Genomic DNA, 27,203 nt, shown 5'->3' with positions numbered 1-27,203 from the left:
ACTTCAATCTAGATTTGGGTTCATGCGTGGGTGCGCAGAGGGCTACTTTGATACACATCTCGTCTTTGACGTGAGGATAAATACTGTGCATTTAATGTCAAGGAATGACTTGAAAGTTTACTTTGTCAGGCAAGACTTGCTGAAACTACTGTGAGAAAATTCATCATATGACCCCTATCCTCATAGACCTCTGCAGACATAAAATGCTATTAAAAACACCAATTATTTGTTGACAAAGATAATACGACCTCTTGCTTGACTATCCTTTCCTGATGACATAAATCAATCTATTTGCACATTACACAAGTTCTGTTTCAAAGTAGCTAGAGAGATCTTTTACAGATAAAGGACATGCATGAAAGTGATACAATACACAATCATGATGTAGCAATACAAGTTTACAAACTATGTATTCATGAAAAAAAGATTGCAAAAGTCCTTACCTTAAAGGAGTTATGCAAAACCTGACAGAAGGCTATGGATGTATAGGTGTGACAGTCCCGAGGGGGGTAAACTTAACACCAAAGAGCTTGAACTGGGGGGCAAGTGATGTCTTTACCCTGACAGAATCAATTGCACGAATGTCCTCAACTAGTCGGTGCCCAGCTCCCTTGCAGCACAGCCTGTCGCACACATGCGTACTGAGACATGACTCACACGTGAACTAAAGCGGGGTGCCTCCCTCAAACCGCTGTTTCAAACTCTCTCAAAACATTGTCTCTCAGGGACAGACACAACAAGTAAAAAATAAGAAAGAATAGAAAGGGCATGGCTTCTTTCTCTCCTTATTTTAATTGTTTGAACCGGGAGGACAGTGGGGCTTTCCTGCGAGAGAGAAAAGAAATGCCGCTGCGAAATCAATAGACTTAGAAGTGATGATCTTTGAAGGCCTGTTCCATTCAGATAGAGCACTGGGCCGTTCAGAGAAGAAATGACATCAGCCCTTCAATCAGTTGGGTTCAGAAGAAAATTCATTCAGAGCTCGTTCACAGGTGGCAGCAATTCTTAAGGCCAACTTCCCCTTGCCCCCTTTCTATCCTCTGATTATATCACGTCACCTCTCTCCTCCTCCACCTTTTGATCACTCTTTTCCCCCGTTTCTCAAAAATGGGTGAGTAGGTGTTTGAAGACAGAAAGAAAGCATGCAAAGTTCTTCAGAGAAACTGACACAAACAAAAGTTATTTGGTCTATCATCATTTTCTCTCTTTAGCTCATTAGGTGGGGAAGAATTTTAAGGTAGCATCCAATCAATGGATCAATAAATACAGAAAAATAGATGAATTAATAGATGACTCTAGATACATGGATAAGTAAATTATTCACAGCCATAAACATGTGATCCCAGAATATCAATTCCTCATTTCACAATGAGAAATCTAATCTCCTGCAAAATTCACTCAAAGACATAAAATTATCTTTCACATTAAACTGGCTAAAGTCTGTTGCTGTGTATTAAACTGGCCAAAGTCTGTTGCTGGTCAAATTAGTGCAGTTCCATTGGGAAAAGCTTAACTAGAGTGATACAAAAAAAAAAAAAAAAAAAAAACAACTTAATGATGGCAACATATTCTAGAGTGAAAAGAGTGTATAAAAAATATAGGGGTATACCGTAGGAGTACTTGCAATTATTACTTTTGAAGTTTGGACAACAGAATGGTATTGTAAGGAAAATCCCAAGCACTGAAAGTTTGAGTTTCTGAGAAATATCCTTATTCAACCTCAAATGGAACACTGTCCTTGTGTGAGTTTTGATCAGGTGATGATGAAACACTCTGAAATGTTAGCAATCATTGTTCTAGTGACTCAAACAAACAGACAAACAAGCAATCAACAGAAGAATACTTAAAATTTAACAACAGCAAGAAAAAAAATTCCCTCCGGGATGAAAACATTGCTGCGCGACCTTTGACAGAGGTTCATTACACACGGTTCCCTGGGGTTTTACGGCTTCCTACAATGAGAAGCAAAAAAAAAAAAAAAAAAAAAAAAAAAAAAAAAAAAAAAAAAAACACAACAAAACCAAACAAAATAAATCATTTTCCCTGCCTTTGTTTGTTTGTGTTTGTTTGTTTTTGTTTTTTTCATTCTCCCTAGTTTACAGCTGTCTGGAGCCAAGCTAGTGACACTGGGGACACTCACATTTCTGAGGGGTCGTACCACATTCCAAAGTTATGAAATTATGGCATTGCTTTGCACAAGTATGAATAACACAATAAGGAAGACAGATGATTCACAATTTATGAATTTTACCCCCTAAAAGATAGGCAGATAATTTGGAATTATCCAGAGTATATGAGTAATATGTCGTATGGATATAATTGTCATGCATTAGAAAGTACAATACAGAAATCATTCACAAAAATCATGCCAATTTTCTATAACCTGGTTCAAGTTTCCTTAAAATAGTAAAGAGCCTGCACAAAAAAAAAAAAAACACAAACAAACAACAGCAACAAAACAAAGAATACCTTTAATTACTCCATTTGTTTCATTTTGTGTATGTTAATACATTCACATATATTTATGTGTTTTTGTGTATGGATTATGTACCTTTGCAGAGGGAGATATAATTTGATTTGATTTGATTTTGTATAATCAGTTTGCCTTTGTCATGATATCATGGATATAGAATTGAAAGAGATCATTTCAAGCATTCGATCATGCAAATTCATCCAGCCTAGTGGCAATATTTCATGGTCGATTACTAAAATAAAAGTTTACACATGCTCTTCAACTAACTTCAATTCCATTCGACTAACATCCATAGAAACTATTAGAAGGAAAAAGACATAATTATGGTGTACGAGGTGTGAAATACAATAACATGAAAGTTACAGTCACAAAGGCCGTATTGAAATATGCATTGATTGAAGTGAAATGAGGAGACTGCAACTAAAACCTTGATTGATTCTGTAGCCATCTCCCATAGCAGAAGATATCATTGCATCATTACTTGGTTTCATGGCATTATGTGATATAATGGTTCGAATGAATGCCAGCTACAACAGAGTCTTTATTAACCCGTTGAGGACAAGTCCCGAGTATGCTCTGGCAGGTGTCTACGGAAAATGCGTGCTGTAGCAAAATCAGCCCGTCCTAAACGGGTTAATAATAGACTTTCAGAAACCTTATTATAGCACAATGGATTCTGAAACCAGGAGATGTATGAACAGAAAAACCTGATGTCACGAGCTTGCTATTTTGATGCATTGGTCATATGTCTGTATGGGTCAAAATCATCCCTTTAAAGGGGGAGTCTGGAGCAATTTAAAGTTAGTCTGAAAAGCAAGAGTAAGATTTTAAAAGCAACCATCATAAAAAAAAAATAATAATTGTTCAAAATAGGATAAACAGTAATGAATGCAAATTGTGAAGTTTTGCTTATTTTCTCAGAACAGTTCTTGAACAATCAATATTAATATGTAAATGAGTAAGTTGATGATGTCATTGCCTCAAAACTTGCCATGTAAATTGTACACAAAAGCTTGAATATCTTTTTTTAATCAATCAATTCAGTTCATTTTCTTGTTGTCATTGTTGTTGTACAAAAGCATTCATGCACCAGTCTCAAATCATAATATATTGTATACGACTGATCATCATGATGAGATTACTAAGCCAATAATAAAATAATTTTTTATACTTTACAGCAGAAAAAAAAATGTATTTTCATTAGTTTTTTGGTACACAATAAATGGGACATTGTGAGGTGATGACATCATCACCTCACTCACTGACATAGTAATATCAACTGTTTGAGAAGTGTTTTGCCAAAATTAGCTTCCCTATGTTTTATCCCATATTGATCAAATTTTCACAGCTGTGCTTCTAAAATTTAATTCTTTCTTTTCAGACTAAAGTTTAACTGGTGCAGGATTTCCCTTTAAGAGATGGAATGGAAGAGCAAGTCAGCACAAGAAAAAGCGAAAAATGGAGCCAGGCAGACAGACAGACAGACAAACAGATCGAGACAGACAGAGTAATACACATAGACAGAAAGACAATGTTTGATATGAAATGACAGGTACAGAAGGTACAGTTAAAGATATGTAGATGACTAAAACAATCTGGCAAAATTCCCGCACATCTTTTCAACCATATCAAGCAACATACATGGCTCAAGTTTTAGCATCTGGGAACAAAAAGTACCATAACGTGTAGCGTGGGCTTGAGGGGCACATGATTCACAACCGCCACTGTTACCTCGATCCGATCCCAGAGTCAAACCAATTAGCCAAGTGGCACGAGCCCAGCTGACGTATGGCAAGTCGTGAGTCAAGTACACGTGGAGGTTTCCATTCCCAGAACACTGGGGCCAACTTCCTTCCCTGCTCCTTCATACTTTGATACACTTTACTCAGGCCGTTTTTCACACCGGTCGAGAAATTTACATTTATGTAATTGCAATGCTGAATTACAATTATGATTACAATTACGATTTGAATTACCATCCATACACACCACCTCCATTTGTTGAATTTTGCAAATTTCTTACCTCCCTCGATCACTTGAGTTTTACGACAATGTATGTATAATTATCGTAAGGTTCTACAATTATTGTACACACTTTTCATCATACATAAGAACCTTATTTTCTGATACAAAAAAACATGATGTCTATATGTTTTTGTTGAAAAATTAAATGAAAATTGAAATTTAATTGAAATTGAACTGAGGAAGGCTTCATGGATTCTGCGGTTCTCGATTTCAGAGCAAGGAGGGGAGGTTTGACTTCTTTCCGAGTTCCCATCAATCATTTTTGAGTGGTAAAGTATTGTGTGCTTTGACTGCAGTGCGAGCACTTGAGGAACATGATTCTTTCTTTTTTTTTTCTGCGGAAGTGGTTGGAAGGTTTTGTTCTGTAATTTTGGCGAATTGTGATTGAAAAACACCTCCGGTCAGTCTTTTGAATCACGACTGGACCTACGATTTAAATCACCATCCGCAATTCCGGTTTTGTATTCACACGGCAAAACTGCACAATTTGAATTATGATTCTATTGTTACATCACTACAATCGTGTTTCAAATTATGCACTCTCAGTTCATGTGAAAACAGTCCTAGTCTTGTCTAATGTCTTATCACATTGCTCAAACAAGATACATGAAGGCAACAGTATATTTCCTTCTTCTTCATTAAGTAAATGTCTAAATTCTTCCCCTCCATAATGTACTGGATTAAATCTTCTTATTGATATCTTCAATAAAATTCCAATATGAAAACATTTCTAGGATAACAGAATACCAGTACCTCAGCATTGAATGATTTTAATTGTGGGTATTTAATAGACATCTGTAGTTGATCTACATGGCTTAAGGAAATCCTCATACATAGAATTAAACAACCTCTACATTGTATAATGAGTATACTTGAGACACATCACAATTTCACTGTAAACTGAAAAAAAAATGCAATGGATATACAACCAGGAAAACTGCTAAATCTTGTGATCTTGTGAAAATTAGGCCTTTATATAATGTCTGTCATTACAAAAAAGTTTAATGTATCAATGTATAAGCATCTGACACTTTTTGGTTTTCCTATTATCAAAAGCATGTTACAATTTATGGTGTTGTGAATACATCTGTAGTGTTCACATCCCTACCTTCTTGCATATCTGACTTTAACACTAATTTTCTCAAAAGTTAATTCATTCAGAAGCTAGATTCCATACATTTGTTTTTCTGTAGATATATAGAAATAAAGTAGAAAGCTTGAACATTGCTGAAAATCTTAGATTCTAGAAAAACCAACAGTAAGAAAATGAAACATAAAGAAACAGAAAAAGGCAGCACTTAGATATGTAAAACTTGACTTTGCTGACAAGACCTTTAAGTTTGGATAGCAATGAACCACATCCCTACCACCTGGTGCTTGTAGTGCCAACCCCATGGGGGTGCACATATTACATATCCCTAGGTGGATGGCCAACGGCTTATTAAACATCTGACCCCTTGGGCATTCATATTAAGATGTCAATCTGCAAGGCATATAATTTACTGCAAATTCCGGTTCTTCCTTCACTGTTGAGTGTGGATTAAACTTAACACCATTCTTTTCCCTATGTTAATATTGCTGTTCCTGTTGCCCTTGTTACAATTACTGTTGTTGTTTTTATCATTGTGTGTGTTTATCAAAGTGCATTTGAAATACTTAATAATTCAATGAAAATTGGTAAATTGAGTTATGTTCTGTATAAGTTCTTTGACAGCAAATGAAGAATATCAAACTGAATATCAATCAACTGTATATATTTCAAACAAAACTCATAAGTGATACTTTTGATGCTGTATCATATTATCTGCTGGAACAAGTGCTATTTGTATGTACTGTATATGAAACCATTTTCAACTATCTGCATTTTTCATTGGTTATCTATTACTTAAATCTACAAATTTTACAAAGGGTCTGAAAGTCAGCCTATGACACTGATCCACAACTTTTATTTTTTCTTTGAGTGGTAAACTGATTTATGGATTGTTGAAGTTGTGTTTTTACCCCAGAGTGAGAAGAAAAGTTTTTAGTGTTGCCATGTCTGTCAGCATGCCATGACTACTATCACTCATCAGTGGTATGCTTGGGCTGTGTCCCCAACCAGGTTACCTCATTAGGGGATGATCTATGCTGAAATAGTCATCAGATTTCTTTTTTTTTTTTGGGGGGGGGGGGATGGTGGGTTGGGGGAAACTCTTAAAATGAGAACGTTCACAGTGCTGGTGATTAGGATGAATGTGACAGCAGTACGTAAACAGAGAAGAAAAAAAAATGACAGCTTAAAAAAAAACCATGGTAAACAATAAACAGGGGGGGGGATGATGGTTAATAAATTAGATTCCCCCATAAATAAGGTGAGAATAATGTATCAAAAGAAAACAATACATTAATAAATTTCGTCTTGTGCCAAACAAGAATGAACTTAATAAAGGTCTTTACCTATCAATACCTATCAAAAATGAAAGGAAAAATGACTTTTCATTTAACCCACAGTTTACAGGAACTGATATAAATTACATCTGTAGGAAATGCCTTTCATATGAAGTAATCGGTGAGGTAATGGGTGTTTGTGCCAAGTCATGATTATTGGGCAAGTGGTAAGACTGAAAAAAGATGATGACTTTAGTACACCTACCAGCTTCTTTAATTTCAAGTGTTTAAAGTTTGTGTGTTCCTTTTGTAACCCTGAAAATCAGATTCCTTTCACAAGCTGGTATAATGTAGAAGTAGGTAATTCAGACCTTTCCTCAGAATGATAAAACTAAAAACTTTTTTTATGATGGAGGGGAAAAACAATACTATAGATTTCAGTGAACATACAGTGTATTTGAACCGAAAAAAAATATTCCAACCGTTATTCTCCATACAAAAGGGGAGTATATTCTCAAGTGACATGGGGTTAGTTTTTCATTTCTTTTCTGAGGTGTACCATGAGATTTTATACATGATGTTTGAAGACAATATTCTTCAACCATGCAAAATTTTGTGATGTTTGCAAAAGGGGCCTGTGACTTTTAATGTGCTGCACAGGTAGAGCCCATGGAGCCTCAAACCAACCGCATGAGAAACATTTGGACAGAGGTAACCACGTAATCACCTCAAAGATTTTCTCAGAATGTCAACCACTACCGGTGTACTCAGTGGTGGAAGCAGTGCTTCTCGCAAATATTTTGCATGAGTTCAAACAAACTGTGGTTTAATCACATAAAGATTAAACTGTGCATGAGAAGCTTGATACAGAGATGAAATGAACTGGGTAAGGGAAAAGTGTAAACCCACCTCCCCCCCCCCCCCCCCCCCCCCCGCAGCCTGCACACAAATGCACCCAAACATACATGCGGATCCAGGAATTCTGTAAAGGGTGGGGGGGGGGGCGTGACTAATATTTCTGGTGCCACTTCCGGGTTTCATTTCATTTTTTTCTTTTTATTTCTTTTGTTACTGCGTATCAGTGTGTGCGCCCAAGGGTGGTTGCAGACATTTGAAATGGTAAAGAGTTAACAGGTGTTTGATATGATTTATTATACTCCCTTTCCTGCTGCATACATGCTCTGTGACTCCATGCAGTGTCCTGACACTTTCCCCAGGAGAGATATTAATATACACCCTTGCTAGTTCTCATACTGAAAAACCAGGTTATAGGTCCCGTAACAATCTAATAATAAACGATGATGTCATACGGAAATATACAGTTCCCCAAAACTCATCTACCAGTACTTGAGATCGGTGACAAAAGTAGTGATGTAAAACCTAGGACTGAAGTGTAATGGTGTTTGCCAGCTGACAATGACATCAAGACAGCCATGGACAAATACAAAAATGTATATTAATGTACACTGGAGATATCTACCCCCTTAACAAGCCACTTCTTGGTCTAGGTGTTTTGAGCATAACAACTACAAGTGTCACCACCTCCTTAACTCTAGAGACTCCTTCAGTGCCAAGAAAAGATGTGAAATGCGATTACAACACTTCTGTCTTTCCTCATCTTCAATAAGGTCATGTGACTAATAAAGAGTGACTAAAACTGTCCCCTTTCCAGACACATTACATAATCTCTTTACCTCAGCTGAGCTTTACTGAGAAGGGAGATTAGTCTCATTTGGAATCTATAATCTCTACACGCAGAATTCTTGACTGGAAACAGCCAAGGCAACCCCACAAAGTGATGCACCATTTCAATCTACTACTTTTTTTTTTTTTTTTTTTTTTTTTTTTTGGGGGGGGGGTCATATTCATGGTTTGTACTTTGCCCATCATGCTGAACAAAGATAATGTGGATAATTATACTATACTAAATATAAGCAAGTACTTTATATAATCATCACTTTTACTATTATCATCAATCAGTGGTATTGTTATAGATACCCGCATGTGCATTGTACTATCATTTCTGGGCACTTAATTGTTCCACGGAGGAAGATGTAAATAAAGAGTTTGACAAGGTGACTGACATCGACCATACACCTTGTATGAGAGTCTGGGGATTTTTGGTGGTTGTGATGGTTCGTTAGTCCAAGTTAACCTCCGTAACAGTATCATCAGCAAGATTTATAATTATCATCATTAAATCTACATAGTGATTATCTCAGATGTTGCAAAAGCAATCTGCAACACTGACATTTCTGATACCATTCTGATATTGCATTATGAATAATTTTCATAAATTGTAACTAACAATGCTTACCATTATTCCACTGCATATACCCATTTCAAACCCATGACATTACTGATTATTTCTTCCATTTTCATCTCTGTGTATACTTTGTGATCATGATTGCATGCTGCTTAATGCTTATGGATTTCTGCCATAAATAAAAAAAAAAAATCTCATTGTAGGCATCTGTTCTGTGAAGAACAATTATGAATATATTGCATACATGTACTTGCCATCTATTCATCTTTTGTATGATCACAACGTAAGGATTCATCAGATGAAATGCTCTTGGACCATCGATTTGCTGAACAATCCAGCCAATCTTGGAGATGACACCAAAGGAATCTCTCAGATATTGGAAACGAAACAAAATCTACACCACTGCACCAGTTTTTCAAGGTCATACACACAAAAAAAAAAAAAAAACAGAACAAAAACAAATGAAGTGTGCATGCTTGGACATCTCTACTGGTCATTAGCAGTGGCCAGGAGCCAAGTGACTGACCACTGGATTGAAAGTAGAACAGAGGGCATGACTCTCTCTGTCCTTTCAGACCAATTCGCTCTATGACGTCTGGTTGAAATCCAATGTGGAGCGGACATTGATTCACCAAGGGGGGTTTCAGCACTGTAATATCTCCCAAACAATGAATCACAGGGTTCAGTTCAAATTGAAATTGACACTGGAGAATTCTATTGCATGATTGTTCTCTTTCAACCTCCTCCCTCTCTCACACAAGCTTTTCCATTTGTTGTCGTTCATATTGCCATCACTATTTTTGTCTTATTTGAATGTTCTCTTTCTCGACCGTTGCTGTTGTTGTTGTTGTTGTTGGTACTGGAATCATTACTTTTGTCTTCCTTTGGCTTATTTTGTTTCATTTTATTGACTGTTCACTATCTCTCTACACCTCTCTAAAACCCAAGCTTTCCTACATTGGTGTATTTGTTATTGTCAGTACTGCTATTGTCACTTCTGTCTTGTTTTGTCTTATTTCATTTACTTTCTTTCTCTCTTTTTCATCATTATTCTTTTCTTTTTCTTTCAGTTGAATATTGTCTTGTTCTCAAAGTGAAAATTGTATGCTGTCATGCTGCCTCTTACAACTACACTGTATGACTGTTCCATCACTAGATAAAAATAAAAAGATAAAAAATAACTAAATAAACAAACAAATGAAATTTAGAAAAGATGTCATGTACTTCAGCTCTTTGCATATTTACCTTCCTACCACATAGCAAGCACACCCATGCAAAAGACTGTTGCATGCCAGATTGCTGGACTCAGCAGAGCGCCATCTCTTGTTAGAAACTATTTAATAAAGTTTGGCTCCTTGTTTCCATAACAATCTGAAGCATTTGAGAAGTTCAATATTTTTCTTTTTCCACTTGTTCAGAAAAGTTTAAGAACTTGCAGCAATACATCTCAAGACTACTATTTACAACAAACATTGAAAAAGTACCACAATTTAGGCGAGGATGTCACAATACACACAACATAAAAAGCATGGAAAATATTCAAAGTGAAAAGAACAAAACTCACAAACATGTAAGCACACAAACATGTGGGAACACCATCAGACAAACTTACACACACATACAAGTAAGAAAAAAACTTCAACATACACACAAATTCAATTAGTAAACAAACAAGCAGCTGGACTTACCTGTCCCGCTTCTCCGCGCCATTTCTCTGCGCTTGCTTCTTCTTGATGATGGCAACGTGTTCTTCTGTAACGGGTGAGACGCGCGCTCGTACCTCTGGCTCCGACTCCGAGCTGGATCCATCTTCCATAATTTGGTCCGCCTTTGGAGTGACACAAGTTGCATTTGATAGTTTTGATAGATAAGACAATAGATAAGCAAAAAGAAAACAAATAGACAAAGTAACTCTGCGATGTTCTCTCAGTGAAAAACAAAGAAACTTTTGTGATACAGCATTCAGATAACTCTTTCTTTTGTGTTTTCTTTTGCTCATTCTCCTTGAATTCAGTAGTCTTAATTCTATATTTGGTGTATGCATTTTCTCTCTTCTATTTGTAACTGCTTTAACAACACCATATGTGACCCGCTACAACAAAAGGATCCTAAAGTCGCTGACAGCTGAGCCGAGAAAATCGAGTTTGAAGTCACATCATCAAAATTTGGTCAAAACAATCGGATTTCTGTTTTTGGCATAATTTTGTGGTCTAATGCTTTGTCTATCATCTGCCGAAATTTCGAAGCTAAATGATCAAAGGAAAGGCAAGATATCAGCGTTTTTCTGGGCCATGATTTTCTGACTTTCAACGTAACAGAATCGTGTCTGAAGATTTGGATTTAATGCGCCAGCTAAACTCCGCCCCTAGCGACGAAGGAATGATCTTATTGGTCAGTGCGAGGCATCCTGATTACTGATTGGTCATGCATAGACCGCTGGCGCTAAGCTTAAATGAACAACGCGGAGGTCGCTAGGAGCATACCTTCTATTGTCAAGCAGTGGAAACTGTCTCGCCTTCCCTTGATCATGATGGTATAGCGTCGGAAGGAAAACTTTGAAGCCGTTTTTCTCGAAACTCTGATTTCCACAACCACTTGACATGGGCTAATAAAATCATCGATATCTCCGCAACAGAGTACTTTTATGAGTTGTGCTATATATGAAATTAAAGTAGAAGAGTAAGGGAATAATGTCATGCCATTTTCAGAAAATTGTCCTCCCCCGACTTTTGGATCCTTTTGTGGTAGCGGGTCACATATCTGTTGTTAAGCAAACCAGCCCTGAATATGTATACAGCTGTTTTAAATCATCACCTCTCTAAAATTCTTGTGCACATAAAACAAACACATACACACACATTGACTTAAATTCAATAGAATAAGATTGGGGAAATGTTGCTATCCATTAAAAAAGGACATATTAAAAATGTAAAAGTTCCATTCCAGTTTAAATGTTTGACATTCTCCTTTATAGGTCTTCATAAGTTCAGCTTTTTTTTTTTTTGGTTGTTGAAGTGATAAGTAATACTTCCAGGCAGCTCATATGAGTACAAATTTAACTTGTTAAAGATGGACTGATTTTACTACAACACTCATTCATCACAGACACATGCCAAAGTATGAGACTCGTCCTGAATAGGTTAAGTTACAGTATGAATCTCCTGGTGTTGGTGCTGATGCACTCAATTACAGGCCACATGTTTGTCGCCCTCTGTTGGAAATATCCGTACATTGTCAACTCTGGTACACAAGCTTTGTTTAATGCTTGTGTGTGATGAAGTGTGTTAATTCTGGCTTTAACTAACAAAATATTTAAATAAAGAAACCAAACAAACAAACAAACAATCAAACAATCAAAAACCTGGGATAAGGAGAGGAAGGATAGACATTAATTCACCTTTTACTTAACTTTAAATCAATACATATCTGGCCTACTTCCATGCAGAGAAGATTTTTTTTTAATATGATTAAATCTAGAAAACTGTAAAGGTTATATTGTTGGCAAACTCAAATTCACACACATTTTTCTTTCTTAAAAAAAAAAAATGATTTCTGCCTTTATATGGGTTGACGTTATGACACACTATTGAACTCCTAAATGATGCAGGGTTCTTGCAATCAAGGCATCAATATTACCACTACCCATACACTGGAACAGTACAAACCAAAGACCCTTCTCACCTTGTTGTCCCTCTGTGGAGTAGCTTGCTCCGAGGACGACGGTGCAGCGGTGCCATTCTTCATCCACCTCCCTTCCTCTCCTCCACTCGAAATGTCTCCATCCCTGGAGTCCTGGTGCCTCATCGATGCCTGCGAACCCATCTTGGATCTCCTCGGAGGTGGGGCGGGAGATGAGGGTGCCTTGCCGGACGAGGTGGGCGAGGCGTCTTTGGTGAGCTGCGGGGATGTTGAAGCTCCGTTGGTGCGGCGTATCTTTTGCGGACTTCTTGGGTGTGGCTGGGGCTTGCTGGGTTTCCGCTCGGGACTGGATGTTGGAGAAGGTTCCCTGCCCTTTGAGACTTTGGACTGCTTCTTTGGACTTGCGGTCCTCTTCTGCGGGATGGGTGAGGACTGTGGTGATGTGGCCTTCTTGTCTGGCAAAGATGGAGTTTTCTTTGTTTCTTTAGTAGGGGAGGTTCCATGGACACTTGTCTCCTCGTCAACAGGTGATGACATCTCAAGACCCAACCTTGCCATCTTGATACTCTCGTCCACCGCCTCAGATTTCGGGTGGGATGCATCCTCATCTTGCTCACCATCAATTGTCTGTGATGTCTCTTTGATTTCACTTGCAATCAGGGCAGCCAAATTCTTTTGCTTCTTGACGCTTTCCTTGTAAGACTGGGGCTTAGTTGAACTTTCCGACACCTTGGGTACTGATTTTGCTGGACTTGGCTCGGGAACATTTGAAGTGGAGCCCCTTCTGACTTCTGCTGTATCTTTGTCATTTGCTTTTGGAGGGGGTGCACCAGTCGCATTGTCTCCATAGACTAATGAAATTTGTCCAGCTAGGGGCAGAGCACCCAAGATCTCCATACTGGGAGGGCGTGAAAAGCTTTTCGCCAGTGGTGAAACGGCTGCCTTCTTCACCTCCTCGACCGTTATGGGTTGCGTTCTGAACCGCGACTCACTGCGGCGTTTTCTCTTTGGAGGTTCCACCTTGGGCGGTGGCACGGTGGGCGAGTCTGATTTCTCTTTAAAGAGTCTCATTTTCTCAGACAGTGACAACTTAGAGTACTCATCTTCCTGAACATCTGGAGGTTGCTCTTCCTCCTCTGCCATCGATGGTAGTCGGCTGTCGTCCGACTCCGCAGACTCCTCCTCCTTCGCCTTCTCCTTCAGCTTCTCCTTTTGAATCTCCATCCGGATCCTCTCCTGCGTATCCATCGGTTCCTCAATCTCCTCCCTCTTGATTTCCCTCGCAATATCTTCATCCTTCTTCTCTGGAGTTCCCTCGCTCCTCTTCTCCTCCTCCCCCTCTCTCTGCTCCTTCTCTGCCTGCGCTGCCATGTCTCTGGCAAGGGATGAGGCTGAGGTGAGTTCTTCCGGTGTCACCGGCTGGGTTTGGTATCGCTCCCTACCCCTCGTCCGGTGGAACCTCTGTGATCTGGACTTGACCCTGGAGGCTTCTTCTTCCACAGCCTTCTTCCTGGCAGCAGAGATCTGAGTAAACATCTTCATCTTTTCCGAGAGGCTCAGGCTGGCAAGTTGGTCAGCCTCTTCCTCGCTCTCTTTGGTTTCCTCACTTGATTCAACTCTGTGAAACATAGGTAAAAGCATAAAGGAATACTCTCTGTATTTTTCAATGTTGTACAAATGACTCAGTGGTTTGAGTGGGTCATTAGGAATTGTGTACACAAGTACCCCAGAATTGTTTGAACCCATGGGCCCTAATTTCACGAAAATGGTACTATTGAAACCATGGTTTAAACCATGGACAATTTGTATGGAGCACCAAGTGTCGCATGCCTTTTTCGTTATGAAATCAGTCATCAGTCAGACGAAATGATCATTTCAATTCGTAACGAAATTACCAATTTGTTAACGAAATTGTCGTTTAGTCGACGAAATGACTGATTTCGTAACGAAATACAATGTAGGCCATGTGACACTTGGGGCTCCATACAAATTGTCCATGATTTAAACCATATGTAGTTACAATTGTACCACCTTCATGAATTCGGGCCATGAGGTGTAGATGAGTGGGTACTGTGCATACACAATTCAAAAAATAAAAAAAACAAACAAACAAAACAGTGAGTTATCTGTTTTATAAACTGTATTGAAAACTCCAAAACTGTGGCTACACTGTATGCTGACAGTAGTTTATTCTAGATGCATGGACAAATCATGCATCTGGTACTTGTCAGGTAGATGGAAAAAAAATCATGCATCCCGAAATTACTGGATCAATGATGAAGGAACGTATGACTGAAAGGAAAATATGCATGCGATCAGTGAGAAATAATTACATGGCAATTGACCAATCAAATTGCATTCACTTCCGAACCAATTTTATAATGCACCTTTTCACCATGACGACTGAAGAGTAATTCATATTCTTCTACTTTTAAGGATGTGAGGAATGCAAATCCATTACCTTCACTGCACCCTAAACTAAAAGGCATTAAAGATACAGTTTATGTACAAGTTAGTATATCTATTTGTCTCTTTCTGAACATATGAAGAGTTTGTTTGCAAAAACCGATAAGTCCATTTTTGAAGATTTTAAAGTACGGTCTTTGTCACAAAGTACAAAATAATACCTTTTAAATGATATATTGGTCACTACATATAAAGGTACATTTTTGAAGTTATGGTCAAAAGAAGCAAAAATTCTCTTATTATTTCCTTTATTTTTCTTGACCTTTAATCGCAAATATCTCCATTTGGCAAATATGGACTTATCGGTTTTTGCGAACAAACTCTTCATATGCTGCTGGGAAACAATGTAAGTGAATGAACCATCTGTGTCACTTTCTGTGCATTTTGTATCTTTTACAACATGTTCTACTGTTCAAAAATGATCAAAAAAGCAATCCACCAAACATGCCCTTTCTGGATTACTTCACCTAAAGTTATGTTCATTTTTACCAATTCAGAAATCCTGTCACAACTGTTCTTTGCTGCAACAACTTCATCTGCAAGCATACTACATGTAGGTTTCATGGGCCCCATTGTCAGATATCTTACTTTGGAGGTGGGGTTTTCTTCCTGTCTGTGATGACCTCAAATTTGGGAGTCTTCTTTGGTGTCTGTTTGGGCTGGGGCATGGCCGCACTCTCAGCTTCCTTAGCCTTGAAAGATTGCATCCTGTCCTTCAGGGAGACCTGGCATCAAAGTATGAAGAATTCAAGAGAATACTATCATATGTGACAATGTATCACAAAGCCAACAAAAAAAAAAAAAAAAAAAAATGCACGCCCTGATTTTACATGAGGACTCAAAATAAGCAAAATAGGTCAACCTAGTCATTCTTAGGATTTTCATGATTTCAAAAAGTGTAATTCTTCTTTTACATTATGTCAAGGTCTGGGATCTAGAACACTTTTTTTTTTGTGTGTGTAGAAGAAAGTAATTAGTCTTGGAGACCTCTTTTCATTTCCTAAATACCCTTAATACATTCTCTTCACTTTCAACTCTAATAACTTTTGAAAGGATGTTGCGAAACAAAATAGCATTTCCTCATTACATCATTGAAGAGAACAGAGGAAGGAGTATTGATGTAGGACAGACATAGGGAACTCAATGGTTGGTATGATAAGATGTACAATGTAAAGTACTCAGTCTGCTTATTCCATATATTTCACGAGTGTTATATTGTAAATTAAAACGTTGCAACTGATTGACATATTGCCCTTCATCCACATAAATAAACACTGAATTATTAAAGCAGTGTTTTAGTAGTAGCAATGACCAAAAAAAAAAATCAAGGGCATACATACTCCAGCTGGAGTCAAACCATGACCTCCTGATTTGAATTGAAATTCGTGCAAGTAAAACAATTTATTAGATTGATTGTATTTACATTTGAGAATCATATGATAGACAAAATGAGAAATAAGTATAATCCTTCTCAGAGGAAGGAAGGGTCAGTCATATCCAATGTTTGAAAAAAAATATGCTGTGCATTTGTACCACAGGAGGAATATTTTCTTCAAGTTCTTAATTTTGCAAATATCAGTCAGGTGGCAAAATTAAAAATATCAAATATACAAATATCAAATATCAAAATGCCACAAATGTACCAAATATAAAGATGAATGTGTTAGAATCCTTCATTCATCTGATTTACTAATGAGTGGAACTGAATATCTTAATTTGATCAAAAATGTTCCTCTCACTGAAGTAAGAGGGGACACATTGACATTTTTTTTTCTTGATACACAGTCTTAGCAAAATTGCAAATTATGATAAATGACGGGGGGGGGGGGGTATTCAGTCAAGCATCATTCCTTCTCTTGCAGCGGGGAAACGGTAATCATGAATAGGGAGAACTCATCCTCACTTTGATCACATCTGCTGGTCTTTCCTCGGAGACGCTGCTTGGCTCCTCCTCCTCCTCCTCTTCGCTGGCTTTCCCTTCTTTCATCTCCTCCTCCTTGATCTGCTGAGCCCTGAGCTGCATCATGGCAAACAGATCCTCATCCTTGGTGGCCAGTGCCTCCTTCTTGGGGTCTGAAACCAAAATACAAATTAATTGGTCTCCATCATCTTCCTCATACGGTTCTTTTGCATTTCAAATCTAAAAGGTTAGTGACTGGTCAAATTAGTTACAACATCCACAAGTTATCTTGCAGATGGATGAAGTTAGGGATGATGTAAAGATAAAAAGGAACATTTCCTATTAAATAGAGAAAATTTGTATATATTTGATTTGATATGGCAGTATCACCCCTGATTAACGTCTGCTCATACATATTGTTTTATTTCATCTAATTCATTTAAAATTGACTAGAAAAGGAAGTGAACATGACAGAAATGGTAATCCATCATATTTATTTTTTTTTTATCTACATACATCATACCTGTTTAAAAGCAAAATTAGAGTGGTCTATTGTGCCACATTTAAGAAGTCCATGACTTGATGTCCAATGACAAAATGATACAGTGACTATGAAAAGGCATAGATAATGATAAAATAGTGTCTGTATGTACAGTCACACACATCAATGCTAAAAATTATTAAGGCTTGGAGTACATGCTTGTAGAGGCTTTTACTTCCATGTAAGTAACCTGTTCAGTTTCCAATTTGTGCATCATACAATATGCAAAAAAAAAAAATGTTAACAAGGAGTGCATGTGAGTACTAACTGACCTGCTTGCCCAAATCGTTGAGGTGATTCCACTTCAATGGTTTTGCTCCTGAGCCGCTTGGCTTGACTTGGTTTTCGGTCTGGAGCAGGGGCCACTCTAGTCACAGTCACTGCGGGCGGTGGTTGCTCCGGAAGTGGAGGTTTCGATTCCTCGACGACCTCCACCTTTGTCGGAATGATCTCCTCCTTAACAGGAGCTGGATCCTCGTCTTTCTTCTTGGATGTTTTGCTCGTCTTCTCTTTTATCACACCATTTGTCTTTGCTTCACTCCTTTTCTTGTTGTCTGCTTCTTTCTGAGCCTTGCCTGCCATGGTTCCATTTGGGGGCTTCTTCTCCGCGTCCTTCATCGCTGAAGACTTTTTCACGGGCGATGTCGTTCGCTTCACTGACGGCCTCTTCTCCGGCGAAGATTGGCGCGCTTCTTTCTTCTCGGTCGACAAAATTTTTGATGATCTCTTTTCGGGAGACGTCGTCCTTTTCACTGATTTCTCTGGGGATGTTGTTCTTGTTGCCTTCTTCTCTGGTGATGATGACGGTCGAGTGGTCTTCTTCTCCACTGATGCTTGCCTTGCAAGCTTTTTTTCTGATGAGGATGAGGAGGACGACGACGTGGATGAGATTTTGGTGACCTTCTTTTCCGGTGAGGGAGGCCTTGTGAGTTTTTTCTCTGGCGACGACTGCCTTCTGGAGAGCGGTTTCCTATCCGGAGAAGCCGGTTTAGGAGGTGGATAAGAACTCCTCTTATCAAGTTGGCCTGCCTTTGAGGAGGCTGAGGAGGATGACCCGGATGACATTTTCCTCTCCGGTGAGCTGGGCAGTCCAGACTTCTTGTGTGCTTTGCGCTCAGGTGAGGACTGTGTCTTTGTCAACTTCTTCTTCTCCGGAGATGAGGATACTCTCTTATCAGTCCCCGTCCTGTCTGTAGCACCTTTGGTTTTAACCTGACTGGTTTTACTACTCACTCTCGTAACGTCCTTTAGCGGCATTGATTTTGGCCGCTCGATGCTGCCACTCTTATCGCTGTCTGTTGACTGCTGTGAGAAGCTCCCCCCTCTGACCTTCCTCGTCGGCGACACCGATGACTCACTACTGTTGGAATTCTTTCGCTGCTGAGTGGCGTCCTGCAGTACCTTTGGAATCTCTGGCTTCCTGAGTCTGACCTTGCTCGCTCCATCCAACTCCGAATCTGATGATGATAAATGTTTCGCTGCGGCAGGGCTTAGAGTGTTCTTCTTCTCTACCTTCTTGTCAGCACTACCGCTATCTCTCCGCCCAGCGTCCTTCGACGGTGATGGTGCCCTCTTTGTTGTGGCACTCTGGTCTCCCGGCTTCTTTGGTGCACTCGCTTTGCTCGGAAGATCAGTCTTTGTCACAGTCTCTATTTTGAAAGTACCAGGTTTGAGAGTTCTTGGAGAGGGCTCCTGCGGAGAGTCTGCCTCGGTTTCACCTTGAGGTTTGATGATCCTAGGAGCTGGCTTCGGTGAGGATGGAATCCCTCGAGGACTTGGAGTTGGTTTATGGGAAGGTGATGTGGATTTTTTGCTCTCCTGAGGTTCAATTTTTGTAGCAGAGGTGGTTGGTTCTGAAGTTGTCTGTGAATGTAGAAATGACAATGGTGCAAAATGACTTTGATATTAACTGATAGGGAATTGTGATGACAAAGATTTTCCTGTGCAAGGGCATTATACCGTAGTTAAAGGGATAGTTACAGTATTGATGGAGATGAGAATTGGGCTTTTAACTTTTTGTGAGATACCAAGAGAACACTAAATGAAATAGTACAGAGCATACCATTTTAAGAGGAATTCAAAGTTTATTTGATAAAAATCGGGTTTGGAATGACTGAAACATCCAAAAACAAAGTGAAACAAAGTGATCGTAATAAAAGACCAGTCCAACACTTTATTAGAATCGCTCTGTTTTGGATATGTCAGCCATTTCAAAACCAATTTTCATCAAATAAATGTTGAAATCCTCATGGAATTACATGCTCTTTCATATTTTATAAGAGGTTTCTCATCATCTCACAAAAAAATGTTACAAACCTGAAATTTGGTCTCAACCAAAACTATACGGTCCCTTTAAAGCAAAACAGGAGTGCAGTTTTCATATTACATCTTAGGAATACACATGTAATGATTATATATTCAAAACTGACAAAGTGAAAAGGAGTTCATTGCACAATGATAATAATCAGTAATATCTGGATAAGAAAAGAGAGGGAAAATTTGAAGAAAAATTGCCCCGTATGCAGGGAGCTGTCTGCTGCTGGCTAAAAGTGTGAAATTTTCTCAAAAGACTAACCTCACTTACAAGACTTACTTTACAACAGTAAACCCTAAATTCTCTGGTAGGAGACATTTTGCACAGCAGCATTTACCTTTAGTTGGCTCGCCTTGTGAATATCCTCCGCAGTGATGGTCTGATTGTGTCGTTTTCTCTTATCCCTCGTCTGCTTGCTGTTGGCACTGCTCTCTGATAGCGACCTGGCAGGTGGCTCCGGTGCCTTGGACTCTGGTGAGGTAGAAGGTGGGTAGAATGCAAGGTGGAAGATTAACCCTTTCTGTGTCAGAAACTTTGGACAATGTGAACAGCTTATGGAACATTTTACAAATTTCTAGGGCAAAAAGAGCATTTGTTTGGAAAGGGAGACAAACATATGGTGCACAATGAGGTTGTCAAAGGCATTAGGGCAATAATGTCAGAGAACTTTGTGTTGCAAAATCAGGGAAAGCCACATTAAAGGTATACTAATCGATGCTCAAAAATTCGAAGGAGAAGAAATATTTTCTCTGAACGGTGAAAAATATCTTGGATAGATTTGAATAGGATGAATGACGATAAGTACTGCCATTGGCTGTTGCATGACATTGCTGGTTCAAAAGAGACTCCATATGCTCCTCATGTGACCTAACCCGTTCTGTACAGGAATCTGTTGGCCTGCATATTAAATCTATTGGCATTACAGAATTCAGTATTGGAAGGGGTTAATTGTAACAGGTGAGGAAACATTATGACAGAAATTTGCCCCTTCCTAACCAATGGATGACCTAAAAACATCAAAATGAACCTCATTCTGTGTGCCTTTTTATGTCAAACATGCTTGATTCTAGAACCCTAATATTATTGAGATGATGATCAATAACTTTCATCCCATATCACACTTATGAAAGATTTGCCCATGACTTCATATTTGTGTTCTCAATATTGAACAAAATTTCTTTCCTATTACCGTGACACTCAGCTGTCATAATTCACACAGAATACATTTTAATGATATCACAACATAAATGTAATGCATGATCCCATTCTGCTTAAATGTTGTCCTCTTTGCCCACAATTATCAGAAGAAAAGAGTATGTGACTCAAATTTGTAAAGATAAGTGGAATTCACGAAACAAGAGTATGAACCTGGACTTGAGCACTTACAGCAAGTATGTATCTGTCTCTTTCAAGCTTATCTTGGTAATCTCACACAATGGTTGACTTCCTTCAAATCTGTCTAAATTATTGATAATTTGTAGGGTGACTGTCTTCTATGACATTGAAAAAAAAAATCTAATGAAAAGCTTTTGGTATATTCAATGCAGTAAATACAAAGATAAGCCTGTAATTAGGGCATTCACACATAAAGTGATTAACACAAGAGAAGTGGTTTATTTGTGAAAATATGAATTAGAAAAAGAAGATTTTAATTGATAGTGCTATCAGTGCAAGATAAGAAGACAAAGTGAAAATAAGTACAATTGCAACATATATAATGATGAGATTTGAAAAAAAAAAATGTCAAATTTTCTTCGCAATAATATTTGTGAGATTAGATGAAATGTACTTGTCAAGTTAGTTACACAAAAGCCAATGAATATCAAAAATCCCAGAGATGGTACTTGAAGGTACATAATCGGTGTCTAGTGAGAAAAGAAAATTATGACAATTGTATTTTATAAAGACAGAACATTTATGCTATAATAATTGTTTGTGATGATGCAATAATTTTGGGAATATTCCTCTATTGTTGTGTAAGAAGTCATCTGACCTGTTACTACACTTCTCTACGCAAGTGGTATGAAGCAATATCATCTGTATCTGCAATTACACAACATACATGTATATCTCTACGCCTGCAAACCAATCTGTTTCTATGTATTAAAATATTTACTTCAAATCTCTCCATAACATGTGGCATGATTTTGCATTCAAAATGGCCTTGTAATACACTTGACAACCACACAGGTTTCTGGCATTCTTATGAGAAAGAAAGAAAGATAAAAATTGTGCATAAAATGACAGCGAGCTTTGCCAATCTTGTCGCAGCTACAGGTGACAGTGTAGTTTTGGCAATATCAGCATCAACTTTTTTTTTCTCCAACATGTAGCAAAGGTGAACCTAGACTGCTAGGTTCAATGTGACATTCAAAGTGCACATACAAACACACACATACGGTGATAAACTGTTGAGTCACTATAAGAAAAAAAAAAAGTCCCCTCCCCCCTCAAAAAAAAAAAAGAATATTCATATGACTGTTAGAGATAGAGATTTGCCTAAGATAAAAATTGGCCCACTGTTGTGTCCAGTGTAACACAAAACTACAATGCACACTCTAAATTCAACTTGACATATCAGAATAATGGTGCAGCAATTTGCTAGCATACTGTATTTAGGCCTAGACACCTGTCCCAGAGGGAAACTGAATTTCGTTATTTTCTTTTTTTTTTCATTTCACACCAATTCATTTTCAAGCATGGAGGCTTACAGTTCAACAAGTTCAGCAACTATATGTGACCCGCCACAACAAAAGGATCCTAAAGTCACTGATGTCTGAGCCGAGAAAATTGAGTTGGAAGTCAGATCATCAAAATCGGTCAAAACGATCAGATTTCTGTTTTTGGCATAATTTTTAATCTAATGTATTGTCTATCACCTGCAGAAATTTCAAAGCTAAATGATCAAAGGAAAGGCAAGAAATAGTATTTTTCTAGGCCATGATTTTCTGACATTCAATGGAACAGAAACATGTCCAAAGATTTGGATTTAGCACCACAGATAGACTCTGCCCCTAGCAATGAGGGAGTGATCTTTTTGGTCAGTGCGTGGCACCCTGGTTACTGATTGGTCGTGCGTAGACAGCGGCACTAAGCTTGAATGAACATCAAAGAAGTTGCTACAAGCAGACCTTCTATTGTCAAGAGGTGATCCCGATTGCATTGGAAAGAAAACTTTGAAGGCGGTTTTCTCGAAATGCTGATTTCCTAGACCACTTGACATGGTCTCATAAAATCACCAATATCTCCACAACTGAGTACTTTTATGAGTCACGTTATACATGAAATTACAGCTGAAGAAAAAGGAAATAATGTCATGTCATTTTCAGATAATCGACCTACCCCGACTTTCAGATCCTTTTGTTGTAGCAGGTCACATATCAGCAGTCACCCTCTAGTACCATATCTAAACGCTTGTCATAACAAGACCAAAGAATCCCTATACAGGTCATTTCTGTTACAAGTCCTCTGGACATGCAGTTTTCTTTGGTAATATCAAAGTTTTGCCATACCAGAAAAATGAAGTTCAAGAATTTACATAGATGAAAATTTTGGGACATGAATTTCTACTGCATTGTACTATGAATTATAAACATATTTGTTATAACAAGAATGCACTGTACAATAATACCTGTCTGTTGTTGTTTGTATTTTTAATGGTTACTGTGTAGAGATATATGTGTATATGCACTGCTGTAATGCATCATCCCAAACATATTCATATCATTTGGTAAGTCTTCAAATAGCTAAATGCATTTATCACAGATGAATTGTGTAAGGTGTGACAGGTTTGACACGCACATCATTTACTGAAATAAAAACAACAGTAACAATAGCATGAAGATTTTACCCATTAGAAAAGAACAAGGTAAAAAGGTGCATGCCTCTACCATGGCAACATGGATTACTTTGCACCTTGTCTGCCACCACACAACCAAAAATAATCTTCAAATTTGATTTAGGCATCTCCCAGTCTCCTCTGTTTCCATGACATCACCCTGCTCAGCCTGCAAGCTACATTGTAACCCCACTCTGCATACCTGCGGACAGAATTTATACATTCCAGTCAGTAGCTGGTTGCTCACGCCAATCTCGCCAGGGGGTTTATACCAGGTAGTGATACCACAGTACGTAATATCTGGAAAAGTTATCGGCCGTCCATCTGCTCTCACGGAACTGGGTTAATGAGGCACAGACGAGATTGTTGATGCATCTCTTCGTGTTCGGTCCAGCATCAATGGCGTCGCGATCAGATGGTGCACAGAACTAGCCCAGAGTGGATACTACATAACCCCTAGAGATAGCCATCAATCTCAATGCAGCCCACAGTATTGCATCTAGTGATCTACTTGCTCAAGATTGTTTTACTTTTAATCATGATTATACCCTTACCATAAAACACATATTGCACAGTTGTTCCATTTCATGAACACTTCTATCATGGAGTGTTGGATAGTTATAACCTGAATGTTGTAATCAAATGATAGCACATTCTTGCTTTGTCAGTTGTGAGAAGATACTGCATACAATTCAAGACAGGGATGTAACAAGTTGGAAAAAAAAAATCCATTGGTAATACAGGTAAAAAAAACGAAAAAAAAAAAATGAACAAACAACAATAGGCCATACCTTAGAGGACTTCGAGAAGCATCAAACATTATTACACATCCCTTTTCGGCCCAAATGACTCCTAAATTCAGTATTGATATAATGAAACATATTGTCGGTTAATTTGAGAGTTAAAGGCATTGTTTACCATGAAACAAAAAGACCAGCTTTAGCACTTCAAAATAGATCTAAAATGTGAGTTAGGGATAGAAACAACCAGGGTAAAAAAAAAAGGTAATCAGTATAATCAATGTTAAGTATTGTTAAATACACAAAATGTGAACAAAAGTTACAATAAAATTGCTTCCAGACTAAACTGTCTACCATGATTTAGTGAGAAAAATAGTAATATCTCCTTATATTCTGAGCTTTAGTGCAAAAAGTTTATATGGTAGGATGTTTCATGATACACCTGACCTACACATATGCATCAAAAATATATTCAAACTCAAACATTTTTAACATCATTGCTCCCAATGGTAAACAGTACCTTAAAGGGTGAACCCCTAGTACGTGTATATCCACTTTAAGTTATGAAGTAAGCACGCCCATTTCTTGTTTTTTCCATTTACATAAAGGATACAGGAGTGAAAGCTTGACTATTATGATACTTCTATTCTCCCAAGACACATCCAGGTGTTAGAGGAAGGGATGCGTTAATGTGAGAAAGAGAGTTTCAGTTGCAAAGTTTTCTTTACGAAGTGCAGCTCAGTATACCACCACCATCTCGTTCCACTTCAGTGCTATCTCACCAATCTTATGCTCCTTTGATATCGTATTGTCATCGTCAAACACGGAGTCATCAACATCATTGTCACTGTCGTCGGGGTTCCTGACCCCCGGCGCGAGCTTGATCTTCCTGTCCTCTGCATCACCATCCGTTGCCGCGGCGAGGAGATTATTTATGTTCTTTATCATCAGCAAGATGCTATCCCTGGCTTCTTTTGTGGATGCTAAGAAGTGGCAAATATGCAGTTATTTTTTTTTTCTTGGTTTTCATGTCTCTGTACGTCATAACATAAGTAATGAGTGAGAGGAGAAAATATAGGGGCAAAAAAAAAAAGCAAGACAGCACAGCTTCTCTAAGCCGATATCCAGTTCACACAAATACACCAACAGGATGCTGTTAATGGAGACTTCACAAGTGAGCCGGAGATGTCAAATATTCGGTCCTCACCAGATCTGACGTTCATAATCAAGTTGTCAACCCTCTCCAGACATTTTCAGCCTAATTTGGAACATTCCTCCCAAATGTTATGGCAAGGGTATAATACAGTCAATGACCAGGAGCCATTGCGACACACAAACTGGCATGAAATAAAGGGAATGATGTGAACATATCCTGCAGGGAATCTCATTATAAGACAGGAATATTTGCAAGTTGCACCACAAACAGTTGGAATGTTACAAACTCAACACAACATGCATGTTGTAAACACAAATGAACCAAGGGAACTGTGTGATGAAGTTATATCCTTCCAATATCTCTTATTCATTTGCACAGCAGTCATGAGTGAAAAGCACTGTGCCAGCCATACAGTGACACATAGTACTGTACGAGCTGAAATTTTCGCGGTGGTTTTATTTTCGCGAATTTCGCGAATCGCCTTTGACCCGCGAAAATAATAACACGCGAAAATAACAACGCGTGAATAGCTAAGTTCAGTTACCCTCGCAACCGCGAAATTAACAACACGCGAAAATGTCCTCAAAGCAGCAATTCGCGAAAATATCTGTACGCGAAAATTTCAGCTCGTACAGTATCATACAATATAAGACGTATCTCACATCCTTGTAGAAACTCTTGCTTTTGGGTTTAGATCTGCTGGCGTGATAGCTTGAGTGTGCTTATTTGCCATTATCAGCGTTGAATAAACATTGAAGTTTTGCATCTTTGAAAAAGTGTTCTGAGAGTGCTTGGTTTTTTGTTTAGAGATGTCATCAAAATGTATAGCAAAATGAACAATTCGAGTTAGCATGAGGCACTTCAAATGATTCTGGATTTCTGCATTTCATCATCTGTTCCTTTTGGAGAATCAGGAAATGCATAATTACCAAAAACAAGGATCAGTCTGATTGTGATCATTGCAATGTTTGCATTATCGATCTATTGTTTACCTAACTGTCAGAAAGGAGGCTGTCTGATCAAATGCATTTGCTCATCAAAGGTGCATCACTATCGATGCATTCAACTGATAACAGCACACTGTGCTTGTCTGATACCCTGGGGCATGATTAGTCCGTTTCCATGGATACTCACTTGTGTCAGAATTCCGCTTTGCCTCCCTCACGCCACTCCGGTCAGACTTGAGGCTCTGATGACGGCTTGGTCTGTCAATGGAAGTGGAGCTGGTTACCGAGTCTGAATCGCTGTAGTCGTCATGGCGACCACGGGATGCTGTACAAATTGGGCGAAGAAAAATGTGTGAGAAAAGAGTCAGAACAGCAGCAGACACAGGAGGAGGAAAACAATAAACAACGTAGACATGATTTCTCCACAACACCCAAATCTTTGGTATCATTCACATATATGCACATTTAAAAGAGGGTGTATAAAACATACACTTTGCGGACCAACAACTACAAATGTTTGCATTTGAATAT

General features: G+C 38.4%; 1 protein-coding gene across 1 annotated transcript in view; it reads right to left on the bottom strand.

Annotated features, from left to right (window-relative positions):
* LOC140245204 (uncharacterized) overlaps positions 1 to 27,203 on the bottom strand; it is a 315,944-nt gene that overhangs the window by 74,542 nt on the left and 214,199 nt on the right. Inside the window, exons 10-16 of the mRNA XM_072324793.1 lie at positions 26,860 to 26,997; positions 20,329 to 20,462; positions 17,950 to 19,540; positions 17,140 to 17,309; positions 15,825 to 15,961; positions 12,813 to 14,388; positions 10,820 to 10,959 (exon numbers count right to left, since the gene is read on the bottom strand). Of these exons, the coding sequence (XP_072180894.1) occupies positions 10,820 to 10,959; positions 12,813 to 14,388; positions 15,825 to 15,961; positions 17,140 to 17,309; positions 17,950 to 19,540; positions 20,329 to 20,462; positions 26,860 to 26,997 (3,886 nt within the window). The remainder of the gene's footprint in view (positions 1 to 10,819; positions 10,960 to 12,812; positions 14,389 to 15,824; positions 15,962 to 17,139; positions 17,310 to 17,949; positions 19,541 to 20,328; positions 20,463 to 26,859; positions 26,998 to 27,203) is intronic.

This window comes from Diadema setosum, chromosome 22 (assembly GCF_964275005.1).
Source record: "Diadema setosum chromosome 22, eeDiaSeto1, whole genome shotgun sequence".
NCBI lineage: Eukaryota > Metazoa > Echinodermata > Echinoidea > Diadematoida > Diadematidae > Diadema > Diadema setosum.
Note: the sequence above shows the minus strand (reverse complement) of the source record. Positions and strands in the feature narration are given on the sequence as shown.